This window comes from Muntiacus reevesi, chromosome 14 (genome assembly GCF_963930625.1).
Source record: "Muntiacus reevesi chromosome 14, mMunRee1.1, whole genome shotgun sequence".
Lineage (NCBI taxonomy): Eukaryota > Metazoa > Chordata > Mammalia > Artiodactyla > Cervidae > Muntiacus > Muntiacus reevesi.
This window is the reverse complement of record NC_089262.1, coordinates 12,166,819-12,187,657: the sequence shown is the minus strand read 5'-3', so window position 1 is coordinate 12,187,657 and position 20,839 is coordinate 12,166,819. Positions and strand designations below refer to the sequence as shown.

At 44.6% G+C, this 20,839-nt stretch overlaps 1 protein-coding gene across 1 annotated transcript in view; it reads left to right on the top strand.

Moving 5' to 3' along the window:
- Positions 1 to 376: 376 nt before the first annotated feature.
- Positions 377 to 20,839, top strand: part of DNAH5 (dynein axonemal heavy chain 5) — a 308,357-nt gene continuing 287,894 nt past the window's right edge. Inside the window, exon 1 of the mRNA XM_065905594.1 lies at positions 377 to 488. Within this exon, the coding sequence (XP_065761666.1) occupies positions 477 to 488 (12 nt within the window). The 5' untranslated portion in view covers positions 377 to 476. The remainder of the gene's footprint in view (positions 489 to 20,839) is intronic.

The following is a 20,839-nucleotide window of genomic DNA, read 5'->3' as shown; positions in this document are numbered from 1 at the left end:
CTTAAGCTAGAAACATAGAAAACTCTGCAGAGAAATTCCAAATGTGTGGACTTGGCTGATGCCAGAGGTAACCTTCAGATGAGAGCCAACAGAAATTTGATGGAAAGCATCCCAAACACGGTATCTGGGGCTCAGAAGCCGAAAACTCTGGCTTTCCTCTCTGCTGGGACCTGTGTCGAGAGCGCTGCAATGAAGTCCAGAGCCACTCTGGACTTCGATGCCCTCGGGACTTCGACTTCCCGAGGAGCAGCGGGAACGGGAGGAGGGACCTTGGTCCAGGCGGAGCAAAGCTCGTCGCCATGGCAACCACGTGAGCCGCAAACAGCCGGCCTAGCCCAGCAAGAAGCAACCCGAGCAGACGCCTAGGAACGGCGCGAGCTGGGGACAGAGGTGGGGGGTGGGCAGCAGAGCCCAACACCGGCCGGCTGGGCCCCCACCCGTCGCGTGTCGCCCCCGGAGCACCGGAGCGCAGCGCCATGGACAAGCTGGTACTGTGCACGGTCCTTCCGCGCGGCTCCCACCCCCCGCCCCGCCCCCGCCACGGCGCATGCGCGGCCTCGGAGCTGCTGGGTGCTGGGGACTCCCCGGAGTCCACGCGGTCACGGGGAGGGGATGGGCGGGCTTAATTCCCGGCTTCAGATTCCGGCCGCGTGGCCTGAAGACACTTTGATGAGCTTGTGGGGCTAGAGTTGCTGGTCTCTGAGTTTTGCTTGTTTCCCTCAGGAGGTGGTGGTGGTCGATCAAGTCCAGCAGGGCGCGCGTAAAGTGCAGAAGCTCAGGTTTAGGGACCGCCTTTCTCATTTTATCATCAGCTTGCTGCGGAAAGGCCACCCGTGGACCCAAGCTACCCACTGACCCGGAGCGAGCATCAGATATATCCAGGCGTGGCGGAGGCCGCTTTTGTGTGAAGTTTGTTGGCTGTTACTAGCTCTCGTTAGCCCTTGGGTTTGGACAAAAGCAAATGTTTAGTTCCCTTGGAGAGTGGGAGCCAGACGGTGTGCAAGGAAGCCTTGTTGGGTGGTTTCCTGGTGTCTTGGACTTTCGTCTCAGTGCAGGGCAGGGGAGAGGAGGCTGGAAAGGAATTCTGCGCGTTTAAATCAGGTTTCACTCCATTTGTCTTTGCTCTCTTAAATGAGTTTTATAGGGTGAAAAAAAATTCGCCTACTTGTTTTTGCCTTTGTTTTCCAAGGTGATTCCTGCTTTTTGGAACTCAGGGAACGTCTAGGAGACTATAAAGCCTTTTCTGCAAACAAGAAACAGGGCACAGGGAGGGGCTTTTGTACCCAGGAGGGCCTCAGAGGGTCGCGACCAGTTTCAATATGGATTTCTGTGGTTACATTATACATTTTTTTTCATTTACACTAGCTATAGCTATATTGGGCTTCCCTGGTGGCTCAGATGGTAAAGAATCTGCCTGCAATGCAGGAGACCTGGTTTTCATCCCTGGGTGGGGAAGATCCCCAGGAGAAGGGAATGGCTATCCACTTCAGTATTCTTGCCTCCATGGACAGTGGAGCCTGGCAGGCTATAGTCCACGGGGTGGCAAAGAGCTGACACGACTGAATGACTTTTACTAATACTGCTAAAGCTGCATTACTATAGGAATATATTATGCTAATCAAGGAAATGTGCATCCTGTCATGATTTAATAAACGTAAATTTAATACTGATTTAATTAAGAGCAATGTATACAGTTTATGTGGCTTCCCAGGTGGCTCAGTGGTAAAGACCCCACCTGCCAATGCAGGAGATGCAAGAGATGCAGATTCGATCCTTGGGTGGGTAAGATCCCCTGGATGAGGGCATGGCAACCTACTCCAGTATTCTTGCCTGGAGAATCCCGTGGACAGAGGAGCCTGGTGGGCTGCAGTCCATGGGGTTGCAGAGTCAGATACGACTGAGTGGCTGAGCACACATACACGTACATATAGTTTATGTGTATGATGCTTCAACAGTTTCCTCCCCTCTGTAGATACTTACCTTTCACAAACTGTTTTATTTTTGTGACCATCTTGCCATGATAGACTCATATTATTGTTCTTATTTTCATGTAACTTATATGCCATAAATATTTGGAATTTCCAAAATATCTGTTGTATTTCATTAAGATGAATACCTGCTAGTTCATTTAATCTTTTTAGTAACTCTTACCCATTTTCTGTCCAGGAAAGTAGAGACCCTGAAATGACAGATGGCATTGCAACAGCTAATGCCAATAAACCAATGATATTTTTGTATATCTTAATTTAAACTTCATATATTCTATAATCTTACATAGGTTTATCAAGTTTTATCCCTGTAAGGATATAAAAATATGGTTCTTAGTCTAAAGCAATACTCTTTTATGTTTTATTAATTATGCTCACTTTAAGATTGAAAAATGTAGGCTGCTAATGTAGTATATATATGTGCTAAGTTGCTTCAGTTGTGTCTGACTTTTTGCGATCCTATGGACTGTAGCCCACCAGGCTCTTCTGTCTGTGGGATTCTCCAGGTAAGAATACTGGAGTGGGTTGCCATTTCCTTCTCCAGTGATTTTCCTGACCCATGGATTGAACCCCTGTTCCCTCATAGCTCAGTTGGTAAAAAGAATCCACCTGCAATGCAGGAGACCTGCCTGGGTTCGATCCTTGGGTTGGGAAGATCCCCTTGAGAAGGGAAGGCTACCCACTCCAGTATTCTGGCCTAGAGCATTCCATGGACTGTATAGTCCATGGGGTTGCAAAGAGTCAGACGTGACTTTCACTTTCTTCCTTATGTCTACTGCATTGGCAGACGGGTTCTTTACCGCTAGTGCCTCCTGGAAAGCTGTTTAAATATAAACTGTCAGTTTATTTTTAAGTTATATAGTTAAGTAAAATGCAAACATATATATATATATATATACAAGCACACACACACTCACATACACATACACACACTCTGATGGCTTTCAGGGGAGAGTTTTCAAAGGCAGTGTTTGGGATGAAGGCTGCAGCTCATGGGCTTTCTTCTGATTGGTTGGTGGTGAGGTAACAGGGTGATGTTTAGGATATCTTAGTCATCAGCTGTCTGATTCCAACCAGTCTGGGGTCTGGTGCTTGTAGCCAGCATGCAGTCACTATCCTCCACCTGTGGGTGGGTGGGGAGTCTTCGCTTCTGCAGAGCAACTCAAAGCTGTGCTCAGAATGGGGGGTGTGTGTGTGTGTGTGTGCATATCCCTTGAGGAGGAACAGGACTCTTTTAAAGCTATCATTACTTTTCTTGCTTGACTGCTTTTCCTTTGTTTCTGCATTCCCTCCGTTCCCTAATTAGTAACTGCTTAAGCCTGCTCTTTGGAACTCGGAAGGCCTAGGAGACCAAAGCTTTTTCTACAAACAAGAGATGAGGGACACGGAGGGGCTTTTGTACCCAGAAGGGTACAGTTTCAGTGTGGATTTCTGTGGTTACATTATTTAGGAAAAATAGAAGCAAATGGACAATGAGACATAATAAATTGTCACAGCTGGGAAATGTGACCTCTGTGGAGCTCTCAATTCCCTGGGGAGGGTCAAGGATGCTGCTGTTCTCCTTTGTCCGAGGTCAGTAAAGCATTAGAGAAAGGCTGCTATTTCGAGGAATTGATTCCTGCTGCGTGAGAAATGTCAGAAGGAAGTTTACCTGTTACATTTTCTCCTTTCGTCACGCTAAGCTCTTTCCTGGCACTGAGCACCGTGGCTGTTTATTTATACCTCTCTGCTGTTTGCATTTGGCTTCACTCTTTGTAGCCTTACTTATAGCAAATAGACCAAAAAGGGTGGAACAACTGCTCACGCCTTACTTTGTTTATGAATAAAAACCGAGAGTTTCAACTCCAGAGTAAATTGCCTCCCAGGGGTATTTTGGTTTCCCAGGCTATTGGATGAGGCTCCTGGGAGGAGTTTAGCATTCAAGATGTTGCTTGGATCTGTGTGACTCCACCCTCAGGGCCAGGCCCACTCCATCACCAGGTCCCATGGGTGGTTTGTTGGTTGGAACCTGAATGAATGCTTTCTTTCCGATTTAACTCATGCTTGAGGCTGGGGTAGGAAAGATGAAATTAGAGGATACTTGAGCAGTTTGGTTCGATTCAAAAAAACACTTATTAAAGTGCCTACTTTGTTTGCAGAACTGTGGAAGGGCTCTGGGGGGTATGAGTTGCCTTTCTTTTCTGCCAGGCTTCCCTGATGGCTCAGTGGTGAAGAATCTGCCTGCAATGCAGGAGATGTGGTTTCGATCCCTGAGTCAGGAAGATCCCCTGGAGGAGAAAATGGCAACCGACTCCAGTATTCTTGCCTGAAAAACCCCATGGATAGAGGAGCCTGGTGGGCTATGGTCTAGAGTGTTGCAAAGAGTCGGATGTGACTGTGCACACATGCACACACGTTCTTTTCTGCCTCCATTTTTCCTTCCCTCCCTTGCTTTCTTCATTTCTTCTTGCTTCTCTCTTCCTCCCTCCTTCCCTTCCCCTCCCTCCTCTTCTTTCCCCCTCCTGCAACATGATGGTTGGATTTCATCATCAACTCAGAGGACGTGAGTTTGAGCAAGCTCTGGGAGATGGTGAAGGACAGGGAAGCCTGGCGTGCTGCAAGTTCATGGGGTCGCAAAGAGTCAGACACAACTGAGCGATTGAGCAACAATATGTATTACATGCTTTCTTGCAGATGCTTTTATCAAGTTTCCCTTGAGGATTTTGAAGTTCCCCTAACACTCACTACACAATTAATGATTATTCTCCCTGTTTCTTTGGGGACCAGTTGAGATGAGCAGATTGTGACCACTGCTTACTGGTTTTGAGTAATGCAGATAAGTGACTTGGTCCTGTCTTGAAGGAGGTGGATCATACATATTGAGGAAGGAGAGTGAACATGGAATGCTTGTCAGATTCCTGACAAAGTTTCTGCCTACCAGATGTTATGCTATTTTAATAAGTCCTGTCATTGTTCCTACCCCAGATAGGTAGTAGAATTATGATTGGGTTCCCATGGGCCAACATTTCTGCCCTAGGAGAGATACTGTGAAGAGTCAGAATTCTTTCTTTCTTGAAGCAGCCTCCTGGTTGGGCCAATAAGATGTGGAATGTGGGAAACCCACCCTCACCCCCCTTGCACCCACCACCAAGGGAGTGGTCATGGACTTCCTTGCATTGCTTGGACTTCAGAAAAAATAAAGAATCTTACTCTTGGAGGGCTGAAAGCTCGGTGGGCCACTTCCGAACATTGTTTAGCTTATTCAGGGTAAAGAATAAAAGGATTTGTGATGCATTGGTGTCTTGAAGTGTCCATGTTATTGCTCATTACAAAGGAGCAAAGCAAGGCTTAGCCCAGAGGAAGCAGTCACCTTGGACTCCGGCAACCCTCCCCAAAGAAGTTCAAGTGTCAGGGGCTGTGTTGGGGACTCAGGGGATGTCTTGGCAGAAAGTTGGCTGCTGCCATTCAGATAAGGACCAGCTGGGCCAGGAGGAACCTTGACCTAGATTTGACATCCCTGTTTTACAGCAAACAATGTTTAGATGGATACTGAGCAGCAATATTAGAAGTGTTTCCTTTCAGGTGAGTGTGGCAACTCTGGAAAGTTGGAGGTTATGATGATTGCCATTGCTGCTCTTGAGGTCATCCCAAACTTACTAGCTTAAAATAGCACCAATCACTGTACTATGTTGTCTAGTTTCCATGGGTCAGGAATCCGGGAATGGGCTCAGCTGGGTGGTTTTTGTTTGGCGGCTGGAGGAGCGAGGACTGGATAGGCATCTCTCTCTTCCTGTGTCTCACATCGGACTTGACTGGTCTGAGACAGGGCTCCACGTGATTGGTCTCTACGTATAGGCTTCCTCACAGCAAGGTGATCTCAGGGCAGCTGACTGCTTTCATGGTGGCTGAGAGCCTCCAAAGAGAGATTTCCAGAGAACAAGGCAGAAGTTGCATCATCTTTATTACCTTAACGTGGGGATATATCAAAGTGCTAGCACAAGTATGTTTTGCTACATGTCTCTGCTAAGCATTCCTCCTGCTGTGTCCACTTGGCCAGACTCATGACCTAGAGGCTCAAGGCTGAGGTCGTGTTCAATGTAGAAGCGTCTTGTGGTTCCCTTCATGGAAAGAAGGGCTCCATGGAGGAGAGACTTGGTTTGAAATGGATGAGCCAGAAGCTAGCTACAGAAAACGTTTAATCACCAGATGCGTTCAAAGTGGAGCACCGGGTTCTCATCACGGTCTACTGAAAAATGCAAATTCTGTTCTGTCATGACTGCCCGTGTAGTGTAATAATATAATTATATAATAGTGTAATAATATAAACACACGATACATTTTCTTCCTTTAGGAAAGAAGTTGTGCAAAATAGATTTGATCAAAAATCCCTGTGTTTGTAGGGCCCAAACCTGTAAACTGTAAATAGCCAATACATCTGTCTGGGGAACTTGCATGTTTTGAGTATACCATCTCTTCATCATAAAAGACAAATCTCATTCAATCCTGCTGAAGGAAGGGCTAAATTATCTTTGTATTCACTCTATAGAAGGCATTGCAAAGTTGTTGTAAGGAGATCAAAGAGTTTTCAGCCAAAACTGTGTCTATCTATATCTCTCTATATATCTATTTTGACGTAAAAGTTTTCTAGGAAATTAATACAAATATTCTGTTATTTATTTCCTCGGTTTTGTGTTACCAGCCTTAAGAAATTTGTAATTTGCTATATTTTATTTGTTCTTTCTACCTAAATATTCACTTTAGTGCCTAATTTTGTGTTTCTAATTCTCTTTCTTAATGTGGGACCCACCTCCCCCACCAAGTTGCATAAACCTGGTGGCTTAGATGGTAAAGAATCTGTCTCCAATGTGAGAGACATGGATTTGATCCTTGGATTGGGAAGATCTCCTGAAGAAGGGAATGACTACCCTTTCCACTATTCTTGCCTGGAAAATCCCATGGACAGAGGATCCTGGAGGGCAGGCTACAGTTCACGGGGTCACAAAGAGTTGGACATGATTGAGTGACTAACACTTTATTTTTATCTCTTTTTTTAATGTGAGACCCCCAATTTGCATATGCCTCAGGCCCCACTAAATTGAGACCCACCCCACGTTGGCCTAAGTAAGTGCTATAATGGTTTACATGGGAGCTCTTGGCTCTGGCGGGAGGATGGAGAGGGAGAAGAGGTGAAGGAGTGGAAGGAAGGAAGGAAAGAGCTAATGAATAATTTTGCCTTTGTCCCAGTTTTCCCTTGGGCTGGCTTTGGTGGAGGGGTACCGGACATCATTTGTTGAATGCCAGTTGTGGCTGCTGTGCTTTACAAGGCATCGAGGGGGATATAAAAGAAACTGAAAGTACAGGTCTTCATTCTCAAAAAAGGTTTAACCATCTCATTGGGAAGGCATGCATGCCAAACACTGCTGAAAATCCTAAACAAGTTAAAATGAAAACCGATTCAGCACAAAATGCACATGGTTATGGTGGCATGAATAACACAGGGAAATCAGTGTGGGGCAAAGCCTGAAATTGGCCCCCTTAGTGGATGAGGTGGTTGGATGGTGTCACCGACTCAATGGATATGAATGCGAGCAAACTCCAGGAGATAGTGAAGGACAGGGAAGTCTGGGGTGCTGCAGTCCTCTGGGGTCACAGAGTCAGACACGGCTTAGTGGCTGAAGAACAACAACAGCTCCTCCGAGTCCTGCCTGCTGACGAGCTTGTGACTGGGAGCTCCTGGCATGTGGTCAGCCTGCCTGCATTGATCCGTGTTCACTGCCACTCTTGTGTGATGGAGAGATGCTGCTGAAGATGGATGGTGGCAATGCACTTGCACACCCTTTCCAAGTGAACCTAAGGTGGCAAACAGCTTGCCACGCAGGCAGCAGAGATACTCCAGGCAAACGTGGCAACGGCAGCAGAGAGACAGATTGGGTGAGCAACAGTCTTGGAGCAAAGAGGTTGAGCCGGCCGAGACACGCACATACTCAGTCGTGTCCTATTCTTTGAGACCCCTTGGACTGTGGCCCATCAGGCTCCTCTCCATGGGATTCTCCAGGCAAGAATACTGGAGAGGGTTGCCATCCCCTTCTCCAGGGGATCTTCCTGACCCAGAGATCAAACCCAGGTCTTCTACATTGCAGGCAGATTCTTTACCATCTGAGCCACCAGGGAAGCCCAGGAACTGGGTGAAGAGCTCTCAACTTGAAGTCCTTCTTCTTCGCCTAGGTTACAATCCATTTCTACTGAAGCTTGTAAGTGGAGAAGACTGTCAGCCCTGTGCTGGCTCCTCTGTAGAACTAATGCCACAGAATGTCAGAAAGTAAAGTCAACCTTGTTTTCCTTGTCATATTATTGCAGGAAAGAAAGTGGGGCTGGAGAGGGTGATCATGTCCCAGGTCTCACGCGAGTCCATGTGACAGCCGCTGAGTATGGGTTCTTGGCTTCTGCAGTTGTGAGGCTGTCACGGCTAACACCATGACAGGCAGCCTAGATTAGAAGTGGGCCTAGTTTCCCGGGGCAACATAATTATCAGGCCTCCTGGAGCTAGCCAATCAACATATGCCTAGCAAGAAAAAGGGAACCTATCAGGGGAAAACTGAAAGCCCCATGTTGGGCCAAGAAAAATTGCCTTGCAACTTGTAACCAGTCTACTTGCGCCAACTACCTGCTGCTTTTTTTTGACCTAATAAATACCCGAGAGAACTGGGGCTCGGGGCCTTTTTGCCCTCACACCCTTGGTGAGGGCAGGAGGCCCTGGCTCGAGTCAGTAATAAATTCCCCTATTGCAAGTTGCATTGTTTTGAGGAGTCTTCTTTCCCGACCTGGGACTCGGACTACGGACAGAACACAGTAAAGAATTCAAGAGCAAGTCATAGTAAAGTGAAAGAAGGTTTATTCAGGGAAAAACATTCTCTGTAGACAGAGTGTGGGCCATCTTACAAGGCAATAGCAGCATCAGAGTATGGAGTTGTCAGTTTTTATAGGGTTGGTAATTAGAAGGGGGAGTATTCCAGCTGTTTTGAGGAAGGGGTGGGGATTTCCAGAAACTGGGCCACCAGCCACTTGTTCACTTTTATGTTCGGCCTAGGAACTGTCATGGTACCAGAGGCTGTGCTATTTAACTTGCTGGTGTTTTACAATGAGCTTGAAGTCTAGTGGAAGTCGACTCCTCCTCCCTCTTGGACCTCGTTGGTTCTGACTAGTTCATGCTGTGTCCTCGATGGCTATGTCATTCCTTTAAAGGCTGTGCCCCTTCCTGTCTCAAGGGCAGACTTTGATTATATGTAGTTGTTGTGGGTCTGGGGTTAGGTATCTTTCATGCTTGTAGTGCTCAATAAGTCATTTTACAGCAGGAGACTACTCTTCCATCTTTGTTCATGGTATGACTATTTTGCTTGAGTTTCTTAAAGTCATGATTTTAAAGGTTCTTTAATGTATCCTCCTATTTGGGCTGTCACAGAACTGATGGTAGTACTTTTTTAGGAAAGTCACCATACATCATTTTATCAATGGCAGAATTCCGTTTGAGGAAGGAAATTGTCTTTGGGAAAAACAACCACATTCCTGTTAAGTCACTGGAGGTGGGAGATGAGACCTGAGTGCAAAGCCTTACAACTCAGGAGAGTCATTTACAGCAAGTTCACTCTCTGGGTGGATGAGGGGTGGAGGATAAATGAAGCTCTTGGGAGGAAGGCTGGGGATGTCTGGAGACAGGGGTTGGGTCAAGTGCAGTGGAAGAGTCATGGAAAAATTCTCCAGGCGAGGTGTGAGCAGAGAGCCTGAGGTTGGGAATGCCTGTGGTTCATTTGGAAGCTTTCTTCTTTCTTTTGCTTTGACGGGTCCGCTCTGTTCACAAGCTACTTTGTGATTTCCTAGGATTTGAGCAAGGGCCATGTTGTACACTTGACCCCCCCCCCCCCCCAAAAGGAAGAAGCTCAGAGCTGGAGCTGATCTTGAGCCTGTCAGTCCCGTGGGGGTCTACTGAAGTCTTGGAAAGGGCATGGGATGGGTGCTCGGCCAGGTTCCTCTAGACATCAGGAGGCTAGGGCATCACACCTGGCTTTGGGTTCCTTACTGCGTTGGGTGTGGCTATAAATTAGTGAGGCTGATTCCAGAACCACCTATGAAACAAATCTCTTTTTTTGTAACCATGATCAAGCTTTTCAAACTCTTTTTGAGGATGAGTGTAGGATTCATTTTATTTATGCCCCTCTGCTGTTAGGGAAAACACCTATGTCTGTCTGTGTCTGTATGCTGAATATTTAGGCAATTAAAAAGGCTTATTAACCAAGGATACTTCATGAGACTAAAGTCTACGTGGCAGAGAGGGAAGGGGAACTGAAGAGCCTCTTGAAGAAAGTGAAAAAGCTGGCTTAAAACTCAACATTGAAAAAGCGAAGATCATGGCATCCGGTCCCATCACTTCCTGGCAAATAAATGGGGAAACAATGGAAACAGTGGCAGATTTTATTTTTTTGGGCTCCAAAATCACTGCAGATGGTGACTGTAACCTTGAAATTAAAAGACGCTTGCTTCTTGGAAGAAAAGCTATGACCAACCTAGACAGCTTATCAAAAAGCAGAGACATTACTTTGCCAATAAAGGTCCATCTAGTCAAAGCTGTGGTTTTTTCTTGTATGGATGTGAGAGTTGGACTGTGAGGAAAGCTGAGCACCGAAGAATTGATGCTTTTGAACTGTAGTATTGGAGAAGAGTCCCTTGGACTGTAAGGAGATTCAACCAGTCCATCCTAAAGGAAATCAGTCCTAAATATTCATTGAAAGGACTGATGCTGAAGCTGGAGCTCCAATACTTTGGCCACCCGATGTGAACAACTGATTTATTGGAAAAGACCCTGATGCTGGAAAAGATTGAAAGTGGGAGGAGAAGGGGGTGACAGAGGATGAGATGATTGGATGGCATCACTGACTCGATGGACATGAGTTTGAGCAAAACACTAGAAGTTGGTGATGGACAGGGAAGCCTGGTGTGCTGCAGTCCATGGGGTCGCAAAGAGTCGGACTTGACTGATCGACTGAACTGAACTGAAACTCTATGTGATCTCTATTTTGCTACCTTTACAACTGATAACAGAGTGGGTGGAATATTTGATATTCTTTGCTGATATCCTCTTGCTGAGAGAGTTAATCTCACAGCCCTTGTGTATCCAGCATTCTTATACCAGGCTTGTGGAGACCTAGAAACTTAAAAATGAGAACTCCCTCCCAAGTCCCTTCATGTACCTTGAAAATATGTTCCACCTGCTTAAGGAGATATTTTAGAGAGAATAATAAAAACACAGCAGATTTAACTTCTTTCTGGACCTGTGGTAGCATCTGCATCATGGTTATATTTGTTCATTAACTTCATCATGAATATTTATTGGAAGGACTGATGCTGAAGCTCCAGTACTTTGGCCACCTGATGCGAACAGCTGACTCATTGGAAGAGACCCTGACGCTGGGAAAGATTGAGAGCAAAAGGAGAAGAGGGTGGCAGAGGCTGAGATGGTTAGATAGCATCACCGACTCAGTGGACATTAGTTTGAGCAGACTCGTGGAGATAGTGAAGGACAGGGGAGCTTGGTGTGTTGCAGTCTGTGGGGTTGCAAAGAGTTGGCCATGACTTATTGATTGAACAACAACTTCATCGTGACTTTGAGACCTGGTTTGATCTTCGTTAGAATTTTAGATCCTCCATTTTAAAGCTGAGCATGTGTAGACAGGCCGTACTGAGGAAAAAAGTGGGCATCCACTGGCCCTTCATTGAAAACCTTAATCATACCTTGTATTTGTGACTCCCCACTGCTCTCTCATCAGCTTATATACACTTTAAGGGTGTTAATGAATAACAGAAATAGATTTCCACTTCCCAAAAAAGAGCTCTGGTGTTTGTGGGATAGTTAAGACATCCAAGGAAGTGAGTGGGTCATTATCTAGTGGTCCCTGTAGTGATGGTTGGTTTAGGAGAAGCTGGTTAAGTTTCATCCTGGGAGTTTTTAGTTCTGTCTTGGTAACTGTGTGTTCATATATGGCCAGTGATCTAATATTTTAAATTTACCACAAAAATTTCAAAATGGCTAATCATGTATTCTTACTTTCTTGATCTCCTTTTTTGTATTGAGAGATAACATTACATGGCACTGAAATACCAGTAACTTGGGCATTTCTTTATTAAGCATGTCACTTAAGTCAGCTCCATTACAAGGGAATCTCCCCAAATATAGAGAGGTATTCTTGCAGTGGAATTTGTTCAGAATAGATGTCTAAAGGCAAATTTGTAGGCCACTGGCACCAAAATGAAATAAAAACAGGACTTAGGCCATCACAGGTAAATGCATAAGTATAAAGATATTAAGTTAAAATATTCATCTGTTTTGGACAAAGGCTTCAGAGGAACGATAGGTGCCAATGATCTGTTAATAACAGTGATGCAAAAATTCTGAAAAGAGATATCATGGGTTTTCCTTCATTCTTACCTTTATCTCCATCCTCCTTTGGATTTCTTAAATGTGCAATTGTGTGGGTAATCTGGGAATTGGGTGGATTATTTGTGTGTGTGTGTGGCCATGCCTTTTGGCTTCTGGAATCTTAGTTCCCTGACCAAGGATTGAACCCCTGCCCCCAGCAGTGGAAGCGCACAGTCCCAACCACTGGACCACCAGGGAAGTCCCTGGTGGGTTTTTTTTTTTTTTTTTGATAAGGTCTGCTGGACTTGGTGGGGGTTTCCCTCATAGCTCAGTCAGTAAAGAATCTGCCTGCGATACAGGAGACCCGGGTTCAATCCCTGGGTTGGGAAGATCCCCTGGAGAAGGAAATGGAAACTTACTCCAGTATTCTTGTCTGGAGAATCCCACGGACAGAAGAGCCTCGCAGGCTACGGTCCATGGGGCCGCAAGAGTCGGACACGACTTAGCGACTAAACCAGCAAAAACGCTGGACATGGTGGGAGTAGTGTGTCTGTTGGGCAGTGGGAGGTAGTCAGTCATCCTGTGCAGATCATTGGGTTTTGGGAATTCTAGGCTCTTTCCAGCTACTCAATTTAGCTCAGCAATTTCTGCTCCTGCACCTCAAGTAATAACTACCACCCAGTGAATCTTTGGTGAGTTCAGACCAGGCACACCATTGGTTCTGTGAAGTGGGGTCGAGAAGCCCTTTGCACAAGTCTCTGAAAACCATTTAATCCTTGACTGTTGAAAAAAATACCTGCTTCCTGGGAGCTAGGTACCTGGATGAGCTGAATGGGCGAATGTCATCAGTCGCATTCCTTGGGGATTTGTGACACGCTGATTTGGGGGCTTGGGTCTTCATCACCCACACAGCACTTTCTTTATTTATATTAAGATTACTGTTAACAAATCTGTTAATTCCTGCTGTGTGTACTGAAGGATATTGCGGTGAAAGAAAGGATTTTGTCAAGTGCTTGTTACATATGACACTCAGACTTCCCTACCACATTTAATCCTGGCCGTGTGTTTTAAAAGATCAAGACACATTCCCCACCTCTGCAGATGATGTTTGCCTTGAAGTCCGCACCTAGGGGCAGAGGACAAGAATGAGATAGTTCTCTTCTTGTGTTTAGACTATGTGAGTTTCAACAGATGTGTGTGACCCCTTCCTCGATGTGTCAACCACAGTTGTAGAAAAATGAGAGATTTCCCTGGTGGCCCGGTGGTTAAGACTCCATGCTCCCAAGGCAGCGGACCCGGGTTCAATCCTTGGTCAGGGAGCTAGGTCCCACATGCTGCAGCTAAAGATCCTGAGTTCTGCAACTAAAACCCAGTGAGGCCAAATAAATAAATAAATATTTAAACATAAAACACACCCTCCCCCCAGATTTTATTTAAAAAAAAGGAAGAAAGATAGAAAAAGAGCTCCCCCACCACATCCATCTCTTTTCTGTCTTCACTGCTCTTGTCACCTCTCTCTCCTGTTTCTTCCCCTCCACTTCCTCTTCTCCCCCTTTCCTTCCTCTCCCTGAAACCCCACCCTGAGTCCTTGGGTCTGGTCACCCCGAAAAGCGTGCATCCAGGAAAGGGGGCCATTCGGGTGGACACTTTCTCTCCTTACACAGAGTCACACAGAACAGCCGGCTGCCCACCTGGCTGTTTGGTTTTAGCGGCAGAAAGATAGCATTGGTTCGTTTCCAGCCCTTGGTCTTGAAGAAGACAGACATGGAGTGCAAATTCATTTTTAAGGTACTTTCAGCTTAAACTTCCCCAATGGCTCAGCGAGTAAAGAATCTGCCTGCAATGCAGGAGACACAAGAGAGGCAGGTTCGATGCCTGGGTCAGGAGGATCCCCTCCCCTGGGAGAGGAAATAGCAACCCACTCTAGTATTCTTGCCTGGAGAATCCCATGGACCGAAGAGCCTGGTAAGCTACAGTGCAAGGGGTCTCAGAGTTGGACATGACTGAGTGACTAAGCACATACACACATACTTTCTGCTTGGGTGTTAGCCTTTTCCAGTTTCTTTTCTTTTTTTTTTTAACTTGGTTCGAAAGAAAAAAAAAAAAGATGACTTTCGTGCTGGTCACGTTGAGGCATGCTCTGGAGAGGCAAAGTCCAGACTTGCCCAGGGCAGAGAGGTAAATCCAGCTCTTTGAAAAGGATTGTGCTCTGAGAGGGGAGCTGTAGCACCAAGTATTCAGGTGGGGGAAAAAAAGAAGAGCCTCTTATTTAGGCCACTTTGCTTGCATGATTCTGAATTCCTGCAGTTAATTTATTAGGGATTAGCCAATTCAATGCCTGTTACCTGTGTTTTTCAGTTTACATTTTCTCTTTGCCTTTTGAAAAAGAAAATTTCTTTTAAAAATAAAATTTTATAGGTATTAGATGGTTTTCAAAGGTTTCTTTCTTTCTTTCTTTCTTTTTTTTTTTTTAAAGCAAATGTATATTGTTCTCTTGAGGCAATTTCCTCTCTTCCTTCTTTGCTTCCTTCCTTTGCCTTTATCCTTTCTCTCTCTTTTTATTTTTTCCTTTTTTTTTTTTTTTTTAAATTATTTATGGCTGTGCTGGGTCTTTGTTGGTGCTCACAGGCTTTCTCTAGTTGGGATGAATGGGGGCTCTTCCTTGCGATGTGCGGGCTTATTGTGGTGGCTTCTCTTGCCAGAGCATGGACTCTGGGCATGTGCGCTTTAGTAATTGCGGCACACAGACTTAGCTGTGGGATCTTCTCTGACTAGGGATCGAACCCATGTCCCCTGCATTGGCAGGCGGATTCCTTACCACGGAGCCACTAGGGAATCCCTCTCTTTTAAAGATATTAATTTAGTAACACAGAATCTGGAGTCAGATTTTCTGGGTCCGAATCGTGGCTTCCGTACCCATCAGTTGATTGACCTTGGTCTCAGCTGTGTGACCTTGGTCTCAGGTGGCCTTGGGCTGCAGCAGCTTGAAGCTGGGCTTCGGTTCCCCAGCCAGAGATTGAGGCCGGGTCACAAGAGTGAGTGAGAGCTCCGAATCCTCGCCACTAGACCAGTGGTTGGTGACCAGGCCCTGGCCCTTCAGCTTTGCAAGAAAGAATTCCCACAGCGATGGAAAGTAGTGAGACAGTAAAGTGTTTGTTAGGAGGAAAAGAGCACCTTGCATGTGGAAAGACACATGGGGAGGCTCAGAGAGAGTGTCGTGCCCTTGTGGTATTTAAAATCGCTTTTATGGGGAATTTCTTCCGGGTGTCCTTTGGCCAGTCACTTTGATTTGTCTGGTTCTGTGTCTGTGTGTGGTTTATCTCGGGATCCTCCTGTGTGTGCACGCAGACATCTGTCAGTCGAGGTGGATTCCACCAGAGGCCTATGGGTAGTTGACATCACTTACTATGGGGTGGGATCCACTCCTTTTTTGACCCCCCAAGGAACTTTCTAGTTGGGAGGGTTTCCATGACTTAGAGAATGAGAATTATGTGGTTTCTTATCTTTTATCTGGGCCCTGACCAGCCTCCTCTCTTGATTATCCTGCTCTTGATATTTTGGAGTTTCACTCCACAGTGAATGAACTCAAATTGCTTTTCCCTGCAGGGCAGGGGTGGGGCTTCTATCTCTTGCTTCAACCTCCAGTAGGTAAGTCGACATCCTTGGGCATCAATGTTTTAATCTATAAAAATGGGGAAAGTAACAGTTACTACTTCCTAAGCATGTTGTGAATATTCAGTGACTATCCAGCTGATATTTAAAAGTGCTTAGAACAGGGCCAGGTAGAGAATAATGCTAGTAATTAAAATGAAAATAAGAAAGAGGTAAACCTAGGAAACACAGAGAAGCAAGAAGAACATAAAAATAAGTGAGCCAACCTCTCAGTCTCAGAAATAATGTCCCTGTCTCTCTCCCTCTCTCCCCACATACATGTATCTACAATTTAGTTTTTCACTTCAGTTCAGTTCAGTTGCTCAGTCATGTCTGACTCTTCGAGACCGCATGAACCGCAGCACACCAGGCCTCCCTGTCCATCACGAACTCCCAGAGTCCACCCAAACCCATGTCCATTGAGTCAGTGATGCCATCCAACCATCTCATCCTCTGTTGTCCCCTTCTCCTCCTGCCCTCAATCTTTCCCAGCATCAGGGTCTTTTCAAATGAGTCAGCTCTTCACATCAGGTGGCCAAAATATTGGAGTTTCAGCTTCAACATCAGTCCTTCCAATGAACACCCAGGACTGATCTTCATTAGGATGGACTGGTTGGATCTCCTTGCAGTCCAAGGGACTCTCAAGAGTCTTCTCCAACACCACAAAGCATCAATTCTTTGGTGCTCAGCTTTCTTTATAGTCCAAATCTCACATCCATACATGACCACTGGAAAAACCATAGACTTGACTAGATGGACCTTTGTTGGCAAAGTAATGTTTCTGCTTTTTAAAATGCTGTCTATGTTGGTCATAACTTTCCTTCCAAGGAGTAAGCTTCTTTTAATTTCATGTCTGCAATCACTATCTTCAGTGATTTTGGAGCCCAGAAAAATCGAGTCAGCTACTGTTTCCCCATCTATTTGCCATGAAGTGATGGGACCAGATGCCATGATCTTAGTTTTCTGAATGTTGAGCTTTAAGCCAACTTTTTCACTCTCCTCTTTCACTTTCATCAAGAGGCTCTTTAGTTCTTCTTCACTTTCTGCCATAAGGGTGGTATCATCTGCATATCTGAGGTTATTGATATTTCTCCTGGCAATCTTGATTCCAGCTTGTGCTTCCTCCAGCCCAGCGTTTCTCATGATGTACTGTGCATATAAGTTAAATAAGCAAGGTGACAATATACAGCCTTGACGTACTCCTTTCCCAACTTTGAAGCAGTCCGTTGTTCCATATCTAGTTCTAACTGTTGCTTCCTGACCTGCATACAGATTTCTCAAGAGGCAAGTCAGGTGATCTAGTATTCCCATCTCTTTCAGAATTTTCCACAATTTATTGTGATCCACACAAGCAAAGGCTTTGGTGTAGTCAATAAAGCAGAAATAGATGTTTTTTTGGAACTCTCTTGCTTTTTCGATGATCCAGTGGATGTTGGCAATTTGATCTCTGGTTCCTCTGCCTTTTCTAAAACCAGCTTGAACATCTGGAAGTTCACGGTTCATGTATTGCTGAAGCCTGGCTTGGAGAATTTTAAGCATCACTTTACTAGCGTGTGAGATGAGTGCAATTGTGTAGTACTTTGAGCATTCTTTGGCATTGCCTTTCTTAGGGATTGGAATGAAAACCAACCTTTTCCAATCCTGTGGCCACTGCTGAGTTTTCCAAATTTGCTGGCACATTGAGTGCAGCACTTTCACAGCATCATCTTTCAGAATTTGAAATAGCTCAACTGGCATTCCATCACCTCCACTAGCTTTGTTCGTAGTGATGCTTTCTAAGGCCCACTTGACTTCACATTCCAGGATGTCTGGCTCTAGTTGAGTGATCACACCATCGTGATTATCTGGGTCGTGAAGATCTTTTTTGTACAGTTCTTCTGTGTATTCTTGTCACCTCTTCTTAATATCTTCTGCTTGTGTTAGGTCCCTACCATTTCTATCCTTTATTGAGCTCATCTTTGCATAAAATGTTCCCTTGGTATCTCTACTTTTCTTGAAGAGATCTCTAGTCTTTCCCATTCTATTGTTTTCCTCTATTTCTTTGCATTGATTGCTGAGGAAGGCTTTCTTATCTCTCCTTCCTATTCTTTGGAACTCTGCATTCAAGTGGGTATATCTTTCCTTTTCTCCTTTGGTTAGCCAATCTGATCACATGGACCACAGTCCTGTCTAACTCAATGAAACTAAGCCATGCCGTGTGTGGCCACCCAAGACGGTCGGGTCATGGTGGAGAGGTCTGACAGAATGTGGTCCACTGGAGAAGGGAATGGCAAACCACTTCAGTATTCTTGCCTTGAGAACCCCATGAACAGTATGAAAAGGCAAAATGATAAGATACTGAAAGATGAACTCCCCAGGTAGGTAGGTGCCCAATATGCTACTGGAGATCAGTGGAGAAATAACTCCAGAGAGAAGGAAGGGAGGGAACCAAAGCAAAAACAAAACCCAGTTGTGGATGGGACTGGTGTTGGAGCAAGGTTTGATGCTGTAAAGAGCAATATTGCATAGTTTTTATTAAATATATATATATATTTACAAAAATTGATTCCTACTCTTTTGGAGCCTGATTTTTGTCATTTTACAGCATATCATGAGCGTTTCAATTTCATTAAAATGTCTTTTGAACATGTTTTTTAATGCATTGAATACCTCTACAGTAATTTATTTTGTGAATCTCTTATTGTAAAGCTATGAAGGTTTTGTAAAGTATTTCCTATGTTAATAATTTATATATATATATATATATATATATATTTATATACACACACACACACACACAACAATATATATGTATTGTGAAAGAGGAGAGTGAAAAAGCAGGCTTAAAACTCAATGTTCAATAAACTAAGACCCTAGCATCTGCTCCCATTACTTCTTGGCAAATAGATGTGGAAACAATGGAAACAGTGACAGATTTTATTTTCTTGGGTTCCAAAATCACTGCAGATGGTGACTACAGTCGTGAAATTAAAAGATGCTTGCTCCTTGGAAGAAAAGCTATGACCAACCTAGACAGCATATTAAAAAGCAGAGACATTACTTTGCCAACAAAGGTCTGTCTAGTCAAGGCTATGGTTTTTCCAGTGGTCATGGATGGATGTAAGAATTGGACCATAAAGAAGGTTGAGCACCGAAGAATTGATGCTTTTGAATTGTGGTGTTGGAGAAGACTCTTGAGAGTCCTTTGGACAGCAAGGAGATCAAACCAATTAATCCTAAAGGAAATCAGCCCTGAAAATTCATTGGAAGGACTGATGCTGTAACTGAAGCTCCAATACTTTGGCCACCTGTTTTGAAGAACTGACTCATTGGAAAAGGCCCTGATGCTGAGAAAGATTGAAGATAGGAGGAGAAGGGGATGACAGAGGATGAGATTGTTGGATGGCATCACCGACTCGATGGAGATGAGTTTGAGCAAGGTCTGGGAGTTGGCGATGGACAGGGAAGCCTGGCGTGTTGCAGTCCATGGAGTCACAAAGAGTTGAACAAGACTGAGCAACAGAACAGCAACAATACATACATATATGTATATATATGCTGTTGCTATGACGATACCCCTGTGCCTCTGCTCCCATCTGCAAGCATCATGTCCTCCAATCCCCCCTCCTCCATGTGACCCTTTCTGTCTCTTCAGGCCTCTATTTCTGCCCTGGCTTCACTTGAGAAATGTTTTTTAGGAGATTTTTTGGTTATCAAAACACCTTATTTAAACAGGAAACACCTAATGGACAAAGAAAATGTGATACACGTACGCAGTGAAACGTTTTTATTTAGTTGCTAACTTGTGTCCGACCATTTTGCAACCCCATGGACTGTAGCCTGCCAGGCTCCTCTGTCCATGGAATTTTTGAGGCATTTTCTGGCCATTTCCTACTCCAGGGGAGCTTCCCAACCCAGGGATCAAACACATGTCTCCTGAGTTGGCAGGCAGATATTAGTTTACAAAGAACAGTTGGAATACATAGAGGTTGCTTCCTCAGATGACTAAAACTTACTACCTGGAAGGTTTGGCTGAGGGAGCTGCCCCAGCAGTTTGGATTTTAAAACTGCCATCCTTTCCCCCTTGATTTCAGGTCTTGTCTGATTGAGCTAATTTAGGCTCAGTCTCTAGTCCTTGTGGGCTGTATTTATATTTCTGGTTTTTAGAATATTACTCAGCCATAAAAAGAATGAAATAATCCCATTTTCAGCAACATGGATGGACCTAGAGATTATCATACTAAGTCAGTCAGACAGAGAAAGACAAATATCACATGGTATCTCTTATATGTGGAATTTAATTTAGAAAAAAGGTACAAATGAACTTATTTACAAAACAGAAGCAAACTTATAGATATTGAAAACAAACATGTCTACCAAAGGGGAAATGTGGCAGGCAGGGAGATATCAGGAACTTGGGATAAACGTATACACACTGCTACATATAAGATAGATAACCCAACAAGGACCTACTGTATAGCACAAGGAACTCTACCCAATATTCTGCAATGGCCTCTGTGAGAAAAGAGTCTAAAAAAGAGTGAGTATATGTATTTGTGTAACTGAATCACTTTGCCGTACACCTGAAACTAACACAACGTTGTAGGTGAACTATACTCCAAGAAAATCAAAGTATTAAAAAATAAACAGCAGACACCTGTACCCTTGCAAAGTCAAGTAAAACAAAGCCAAAGGCCTCATCAAACACTGTATTAATGCCTCCCTCCTGAGACCAGGTAGCTAAAGGAGCAGCAAGAACAAAATACACACAGCCAACAGACAATAAGATGGTCTCTATGCTTCACATTTATCCTACCTTTATATTATCTATGAC